The sequence below is a fragment of the Apaloderma vittatum genome, unplaced genomic scaffold (assembly GCF_000703405.1).
Source record: "Apaloderma vittatum isolate BGI_N311 unplaced genomic scaffold, ASM70340v1 scaffold29604, whole genome shotgun sequence".
Taxonomy (NCBI): Eukaryota; Metazoa; Chordata; class Aves; order Trogoniformes; family Trogonidae; genus Apaloderma; species Apaloderma vittatum.
Genome location: NW_009713706.1, coordinates 1,062 through 10,845, shown reverse-complemented (window position 1 = coordinate 10,845; position 9,784 = coordinate 1,062). Strand labels below are relative to the sequence as shown.

Here is a 9,784-nt window from a genome sequence, read left to right as displayed (position 1 = left end):
TTATTAATGTATAGAAATACCTGAGGGGTGGATGTCAAAGAGAAGGAGACAATCTCTTCTCAGTGGTGCCCAGTAATAGAACAAGAAATAATGGGTTTAATTTAGGACATAGGAAGTTCCACCTGAACATGAGGAGAAACTTCTTTACTGTGAGGGTGACAGAGCACTGGCACAGGCTGCCCAGAGAGGTTGTGGAGCCTCCTTCTCCCGAGACTTTCAAAACCCATCTGGACGCGTTCCTGTGTGGCTGCCCTAGGGGATCCTGCTCTAGCAGGGAGGGTAGGACTAGAGAATCTCTAGAGGTCCCTTCCAACGCCAAACATTCTATGATTCTATGATATGTATGAAAATGTGTGTGTTCAGGTAATGTTATTTGAGGGATTTTAAAACAGTGTACTTATCCATTCTGAGGCAATACTTATTCCACTTAATTGAAAGATGGATAGACAGAATTCCAAAGGACTGGTAAACCATTTGACAATGAACATAAGAAAATAATGACAGGTGTAGATAGTAAAGGAATATCACTCTGTCATTTTCAGAGTGATAGTTAAGAGGGCCTGAGTTGTCTTATTTTCACCAGGATTCTGTTATGTTACAGTTAGAGAAGCTGCTACTTTATTAGGTCAGACATGACAGAATCAGAATTGCACCCTAGGTAGAGTTTTTGGTGATGAAAAAAGAAGAAATATTAGATATCTAAAAGTTTCAGTGCATATCAAATTAAATGAAAATTTTATCAATATAGCTGCACGAGGAAAAATATACAGCCTTATTGCCTGTAACATCATAAACAAGTTTGATTGCATCTATAGTTACTGAAAGTCTGCAGAGACCAAAACAGTTAAGAATGCTCATAACTGTATTTATAAGCAAAAGTGCATTTGAAATATATTTCTGCAATCAAAGCTAGAAGTCAAGTCCCAAAGATGCATGTCAGAACGTAAAAGTACTGGATTTGTCAGTCTTCTGCTCTTAGGATCCAGAAATGTCTATCTCAAAATAAGTCTGTACACATTTATACAAGTTCAGTTGTGAATTTCATAGCTTAGCATCAAAGAGAAATTTTCCAGTAAGAACCAGTTGGAAAAGGTTAACTCCAGGCAGCCTTGGGAGTCAACAAAGGGGACTCATGAGTTGTTCTCATTCCCACTAATGCTTACAAAGCTTCAGCAGAACACTTAGAGAAGCTTGTGGCACGCAGATGCAGCACACTCTTTTACAATGGGGAAAATTAAACCAAAAAAGTGAGGGTAAGAGGTCCCCCTACTAGAATCCAGAAAGGTCACAACTTTTCTCCCTAGTATATCACAGCTGCTAAATAAATATAGACAGAACTTGATAAGTTTTAACATGTCAGATTTGCACATGATAACTTCATTTACAGAGAAAATGCTTAAAATTAAGTATACCTGCAGCAGCAGTTCCTGTAGTTGGGCTCGCTTCTGTTTTATCCTTTCAATCCGCTTCTGTTTTTCTATCTTAAAATATGAATGTAAATGTATAAAAATATTTACTTAGTTACCTTGTCTATTCCATTGTGCCAAACTGAACAGGCTTTAGAGCTACACCAGTGTGCTAATACTGTTAAAAAAATCCATACTTTCTTTGAAAATGGTGGTAAAGTCCATATAAGTAAATAAGTACAATAAGTAAATAAGTAAATAAGGCACAATAAGTAAATTGCAAAATTCTTTTCAGCCCTACACATTTGCTATGTATTTTCTTCATTTTTCAAGACTGACTGCAGTCACATGAGTTTCTCCATAAAATAGGTCTGACAAACTGTAATTTCTTTGTTAACAATTTTAACTCCAGTAAAAAATTATTACAAGACTCTGTATTATTTCCCCACCTGTTCCTCCTCTTTTGTATTGTGCTCTGAGTATCCCTTAGCATCAAATTAAACAGTTGCTTAAGTGGGTGCTTTGGTTCGTTTTTTTTTTAACTCCTGCCCTCAGCTCTTCTGTATTTTGCACATCCCTTCCACTGGTCTCCATGCTACTAGACATAAATGTTTGGAGACTGGGCTCAGGATCGTCACCTGCATCTTTCCAGTGACCTCCACTTTTTGTTTGGACTACTCATTAGACACTTGATTAAACTAACAAGATTTCAGCAACAAAAAGGGGGTAGAGGTAATATTTTCTACATAAGCACAGAATCCACTTCCTGCAACACTTCTGTTAATGCCAATTTAGGGGGCAAAGCTGTCTTCCACCTAAGCATGCAGCGTTTAGCACAGCAACAGTACTGGATGCCTACTGGCACTGCAGATACATCCAATGGTATTTTAAATAGCGCTCTAGGGCAACACTAAATAATTATACAGCAGTCATCATGTTTCAAAGGTACTTTTGCTCATCACCCTGTTGGTACCAGCAGTGTATCTCTGCTCTCAAAAATATTAAACCCTTAAAGTACCTTTTCATTCATCTGCTGAACTAAATGATGCAATCTTTTAAAACTTTGCTGGCCTATACACCCCATATTTTATTTATGATGCTGCTTTATGGTGGTTCCACACACCCTTTAATATTTAAAATGCTTATTCCAGAACACAGTAGATGACTGTCTTTGCTGGAACAAATATGTAACTCTTAAACCCAATAAACAATACAGATATAATTTAGACATGGTTTCTCTGTAACAGGTTTTTGTACTTCTCATTTTTGTACTAGTAATCATATTATGGAATTACACTGTAAAAAGCGTTGGCACTTGATACAGCTTTAAAAGCAAAGTTAAGTCTTGATTTCACACTATGAAAATGCAGCTTTATTTTCTATGATTTTCTATTATTTTCAATTATGTCATAGGAAGCAACATTTTAAGAAAATATTCCTGGCTTCCATTTTGTGCATATGTAATTAGAGCCTGAAACAGTGCATAGCATATGATCATTGTAGACAATACAATGAAATTCAAGTTTGGTCTTTGTAATAAGAACCTATATTGAAGATAAAATGTTCACATGAATGCATGTAAAGTGTAGATTTATCCATTCTTTTTCTTTTTTTTTTTTTCAAGAAAGAATCTCTGATCAATTATACGCATACTCCTTGGGCGGATGTATTTTCCAAGTTGCTGTAATGGACAAGGACAGTAAAAGCTTTTTGATTACATCTAGAAAAACAACCAATGTAAATGAACTTGCACACACACAAAAAACCATTCTGTAATGGAAAGGCACCCCACCCACCTTTTAGGATGTTCAATGTCACAAGGTATCACAAATATAATACATATTAAGATGTATTTACAGACAGTCATTTACAGCACTCTGCAGTAAATATAGTAACTTGTGCTTTTTATTTATAGAGAATTTGGCCTGAAAAACAAGCAACATTTGTGCATATAAATTCTGGCATCCCTGCAAAAACATGGTAACTCCCAGTGTGCTGGAAAAATAATGGAAATTACCACTAAGTAAAACTTTATTTTTTTCCGTGCCAGTTCATAATTCGTATTTGACACCCTAGCAGGAATTATTTTTCAATTTAATTTCCTTTGAATGGCAATTCCAAGTACAAACAAGAATAGAAAATTGGTCTACTTTTAAATGTATACCATTTTGAAAGCATAAGTGCAGCATAAATTCTTTTGACTTTAGTCTGGGTAATTCAGGTTTCTATGTCCATTTTTGTAAACTTTTTTTAAGCTTTGAGTAATGTATACTAAATAAACTGAACTAAGCATACATATAGATATACTTTCAGTTTATTCACGTATCAAAAATTGTATTTTAACATTGTGTGCAAGACTCAAAACGAATTAAGTTTAAACTGAGAAAAAGACCCTCTTTGGAAGTAGAGCATCTCCATTACCACAACCTGTGAAATACACAGACTTTCCCAATTTCCCATCTACCTCACTTTACCTCCAGATTCTGACATTCCTGAGCTGAGTTTGTAGGAAGGCCAATCCATCTGATTTCCTTCTTCTCCTTTGAAATTATGTTCATTGCCATCAGGACATTAAGAGCATCATACACTCTCCGTCTAATATTTTTCTGATCGTAAGCCTGCTAAGAAAACAATGCAGTGTTAATTAAAACAAAGCAATTCAAAAAAGAGATTGACCACATCCTTCATAGATATGTAGAAGATAAAAAGTGAAAATGGCAGTTTAAATCAAGAGTGTTATTAAAATATAATGCCTTCATCTGTGCTACTACTTGGATATCACATGGCATATGTGGGTGCAAACCGAAGTTTCAGACCTGCTTGAAGCCTCTGTGCAGCACATTCCCATCATGGCAAGCCTCTTACAGTTGCAAAGCCTGACAAGATTGTGTATGGTGGATACAAGAATAGCCTTTTTTTAAAAGATAATTCTTCTGGCAGATTTCTCTATTTTGTTTATAATTTAGACGGAGTTCAATTATTCATTTTATTTCTTTTCTTGTTTTTTTAATTTCAGAGGGTAAGTCTTTATACTTTGTAAAGTAGCAAAGTGAAAGTATGGAGTATGGCAGCAAAAGTGCAAACAGAAGGGACAGAATACCATGATAAATCAGACAATTTTGTAGTGGTTTAACAAATTTCAACATATAATTGCTTACCGAATCTGTAGCTAGGTGGCTGTTAGAATTTGTAAATTCTGATACCAGCTCATCAGCAACTTCATTGTATGAAGTTGTTCCTTTACGCTGAACTTTTTCACATACTTTCATTGAAAAATGCCTCAGACCCTTCCCATTTTTGTCTCCTTTTTTGCTTCTCTTACTGGAAGGAAAAAAGGAATTACTTTAATACACTGAATGTTAATAAGCTACTTTGCTACACAGCAGAAGATCTACCTTTTGCAAGAGGAATCTGGACTCATGACATTATGTACTGTCTACTGTTCTGCTTTTTTTTCAACCAGCTTCTGTTTTCTCACAAGTTGGCAAAAACGTACACAGAAGCCCCTTCCACCCTTCTTTCTCAGCAATTTCTATACTGATATTATTTGAACACAAGCTACTGGGCAGATGCTTAAAAAAATGGATTTGCAATTCATCTCTAGGTAGTTTTCCAGAAGAGCAACTAAAAAAAGGGGGAAAACCTCACAGGGGGTTTATGTGCCTGGAAGCCAGATTTACAGGGAACTCTCATGTTTGTGCTTTAAAACAGAGAGGTCAGACACCCCTGTTTACAATACAGAAGAAGATACCTCAGATCTCCTAACCACCAACTTTAATATCTTTGGCACCGTAGTTAAGACTGAGATATAAGAATGTCTTTTGTGGAGAATAAATACATACTAATTGATATTTATGGTGCCAGATTAATAACTGACAACAAGGGTTATTTTTACATTCATTTTCTTCCTCAAAAAAAGCAAAAGTTTAGATAATGGTAATGAAAAAAACAGGAGCAACTGATTTTATCACACAAGCTAGATTTGGATACATATTTCAACAGAAGTCTTTAAAAAACTCAGCTGTGTTGTTGTGGGTTGTTTTTTGTGTTTTGGTTTTTTTTTTTTAATTACAGTTTTACAATTTGGTTTCAGAGAGATATATTCTTTTAGAGAAAAAGGTCTAGTTCTGTCAAGAGTAACAAGCTAAGGAAATTATTAAATTTTTTGAAAAACATTCTTGTATTTTAAAATATTTAAGAAACCAAAATACTGGAAAAAAGGAAAGAAGAAAAGGAATAAAGAAAAAGAACACCAGAAAATTTTTTTGGAAACATTCCTAATCCCTACATAGTTATTCGACTAATCCCTGGTAAGTAAACAAACAAAACCACCTTGAATGCATTCAAAGAAGCTTCTGAAGCAAAGGGAAAGATAATCCCCTTACAAGTATTAGTTACATTGAAAACTAGAACAATCCTGTTTCTGAAGATGTGTTTTTTCTTGACAACTCCCAGTATCATCTGCAACAGCAAATGTATTTATCAGATAGTGATAAAGCAAAGCACAATGAATTGTAACTACAAGGAATAGCATACAACATAGTTTTTACATGGAGAGTCAAAACTACTGAAAGTGTGAACCATACACCCATTTCTCTGATTGGCCATATCTGAAGAAGTAAATCAGGTATGACTGTATACATAAAATATATACAAATATACACATATATATGTTCAGTAATACGCACCTTTCTGAAAAATCTGATTCTATAAATTCTCGAATTCGCTTTCTGTCCCTAAGAAAAGACAATTCAACTTAGATGAAAACAGCATTCCATATTTAGACCAACAAAATCCATGTAATTTTGGGCCTAGCTGGCTACTAACATTTGGTGTTACATCTTTACTGAAAGGGGAAAACAGCACAAACACAGCTTGGCAAAACTTGAGGGAACGTGGTTAGGACTTCAGAGGTTGTCTGAGCTCACTGCCCAAGAAGTTCTACTCCAAATTTTACCATGCTTTGCCTATGATTTTTGGGAAGTGACTTCATCTGGAACTACAGGAAGTGATGATGTGAGCTAGATAACCAAATCCCACCAAAAAAGAGAAGCTAGGATCCTTTGAAAATTCCTCCAAATGCAAGAAAAATGCCTTGAAACAGTACATAAGATATACTCTATATTTTCAGTCTTTGAATGCTTTGGTATTTTTAAATGAAAAACCAAGGTAAAACACTAAACATGTTAGAGTTGATGCATAGGTTGCTAAAGAGAGATACTGTAAAGTAGTTGACGTGATTTTCGCATAAGAATAGCAGTCACCAATCACTGCTGGTTTCCTTATCATTCTGCTTATTAGCCACAGCAAGTAGACTTCATCAGTTGTATTCCAAACACGTATTTTATGCTTGCAGCTGTTACAATGCATATTGCTTGAGAACTGCTTCATGTTGTTACCCTGCAGTTTCAGAACCAGGGGCTCACTGCACATACTGATGCAGCTAAAAACCTGACAATGTTATGAAGGGAGCTGAACAGAAGTGATGGGTTTCAAGACCTGTGCCATGAAAGCCTGCCTGCAGGGATTTGCTTGTGCCACCCATCAGCAGACAATTGCCTCGGAAGCAGCCACCGGATTTTTTGCTTTGGCCGATCCCTGTCCATGGTGCTTACCCCGTCAAGCTGCCGGAATGTGGCACACCTGGGTCGGGGGGGCTGGGGCTGCCGCGTTTTCTTGAGTGACAGGGACCTGGAACAGCAGTGAAAGGAGAGCTAGCCCCTGCTCTGTGAGCCCGGCTGATGGAGCTTGTATGGAAACCTGAGAATAAGTATGCTGTTGGGAACAATCTGGAATCTGATGAGGAGTAAACCTTGGGTAAAGAGAGTAGTCTAGACTCGTGAAGCGAGGGTCTGATGGAAATTTCCTAGCTAAAAGCCTTTCAACAAGCAGCAGCAATGAACCATGTAACAATGCCTTTGTGAGATGGAGATGTAGGCACATTGTAATGATTTGAGCGGGGCTTATCTCTGAGAATGGAATGCAAGGCTACTATGAGATAAACAGGCACAGGATGCCTCAAGACTGCAGACCTTGCTTGTCAGCAAAAACAAGGGAGTACAGGCTATAGTTCACCAAAAGAACGTGGTGATGAAGAGGGGAATGAAGGAAACAGCCACCAGATATCTCTAAAACCCACCAAGAGACTATAATGCACACGCAGGAGTGGGTGGTAACCTATGATAATGAGTTCTCAGAAAATAATTACTATGTTGATAATTTCTGAGAAATATCATGCATACGTATGTATAACCTGCATAGAAGCTATACACCTAACTCTGTACGGCACGCACATTAGGTGAAGTGATGCCCTGTGCATCCAGCACTGCCATAAAGAATACCTGCTTAATAGTCACCAAGACTATCGAGTCCTGATCGATAGACTATAGAGGCCATCATTTGCAATCCTCTGGAACTGTTTTCAGTAAGGGGTCACCGCTTAGATTTGGCAATACTACAGACTCTTCTTCACCTCCATTCTTCAGATGAAAATACAACCTTTTGTATGGACTTCCACAGGGATCACCACTGATTGGCCAGTCTGAAGAACATCCTGCTCCTTTTTGTCAGTGAAACAATACTTAGGCTCTGTAAACACCATGTCTAGGTTTTGGCAGTATACAAACAGGAGGATTGTGCTAATCCTTGGTGGGGGATGCACTGCAACTAGGTTCCTCCGTGGGAATCTCCATCACCTGGGTTTGGATGAAGCCTGAGAAAGCTAATTGGCATTAATTCCCTAGTTTAACAAGCTGTGGACAGTATAGATTTTCCCTCCTCCAGGTAGTGAAAGAACTTCTGCCTGGCCTCCGCACTTCACAGCATTTGCAGAAACAAAGTAATCTTTGACAATTCCTTCAAATAAAATCAGAATCAAGTAGATTCAAAAGGTATTTTGAGCAGGTAAACACATATGCAGCAAAAAAATCAAGTTTAAAAACTGCTCAGCTGGGCATGTAGTTTATTGACTCTGGTGGGAATACAGTGACTGGGAAGTACAACCCTATGACAGTCCTTGCTTACAGCATAGAATGAACTAAGTCAACGTACAAACATTATGCTCTCATTTCTGCCATGTCCTAGGATGCTCCATTTTCCCACCTCTAAAGCTAGAAAGGTACCGCTGACATTCATCACCTGTTCAGAAAAAATTAACCTGGGTATACAAATAAATTACTTTTTTGTTTTCAGAGGCAAATCACATCTGTCTTGAAACAGATAAGCACAGTAGTACTGATATTAAAAAAAAATAAATTAATCATTAAATACTGTAAAGATAAAATTTCCTTAGAAGAGACAGTCATGTTACTTTGAAGTATACCTTAAAACCCCATGAAAACTTGTTGCTACCATGAAAACAGTACTAAAAATACAACACTGACTAACATTCAAAATGTTCCATAATAGTCTTATCCTTCAACCCCTCTGGTTTTGACAGTCTCTCTCCCTGTACACTCAACAGCGAAACTACTTGGATATACTATGAAGTTACGGAAAACATGAAGGTTTCTTTTAAAAAGACTCATGAATTTGTGGCTTTTTTTACAAACAGACACTGCCATAAGCCAAAATTTAAACAGTGATGTCTGGTGCTTGTACTTGCATGTTCACATGCTCTAGATATTGAACGAGCTAAAGAGCATAGTCCTTTCAGTTGTGCAAGAACTAGAAGCCATAAGCCAATATAGAGATTCAACAGTATAAATAAAGGAAAAAAATCAGAACAGATCCTCAAACACAGAACAAAAATCTTACCCCGGGACCCACCCAGAAGCTTCTGTTACGTGTGTCTGCATGACCATTGTTGGAGCCGGGTTGTATGGACTCCTAATCAGAACACTCCCCGAACTGGACAGTCTTTGTGATGTGCTTATAATCTAAGAAATTTAGAAATAAATAAATAAAAAAACCCCACAGCCTTCTTAAGAATACATAGGTTACCACAGGCCAAAATTCACACTAGACATGGTAGTAAGAAAAAAAAATACATCTATACCAAATGCAAGCTGCAATCAAAATATACAGATGTCATCAGGGGATCTTTGTACGTTAACTACAATGTTGTTGAGTTTTTTACTAATTGTACTGTATTACTATACCATTCATACGAATAAGATCTAGACAAATAGAAATAATTACTTATGTATGGCAGATAGGATCTGCACCTATACACATTTAAATGTTTTTCTGAGGGAAGTGCATCTAGGCAATTTCCTATCACTCTAATCAATTAAGTCTCCTTTCCAATGGATTTGTCTCCTGCAATTGTGTCTTTGGTACCAAAGACCATCTGAGCTGCAGGCAAATATTCCCTGCAGTTTCTAGCACTCAAAAGATCTCAAGGCATTCCAGCAAGCTAGTAACACCGTAGCAATGGA

General features: G+C 37.0%; 1 protein-coding gene across 1 annotated transcript; it reads right to left on the bottom strand.

Annotated features, from left to right (window-relative positions):
• Window positions 1–1,412: 1,412 nt before the first annotated feature.
• Window positions 1,413–9,283, bottom strand: LOC104273227 (transcription factor Dp-2-like; the record flags this gene model as incomplete). The annotated part of the gene is made up of 5 exons (XM_009868479.1): window positions 1,413–1,481; window positions 3,881–4,027; window positions 4,565–4,727; window positions 6,095–6,142; window positions 9,162–9,283. Coding segments are annotated over 5 exons (549 nt in total), but the record flags the coding sequence as incomplete, so codon positions are not given.
• Between the last annotated feature and the right edge of the window lie 501 nt (window positions 9,284–9,784).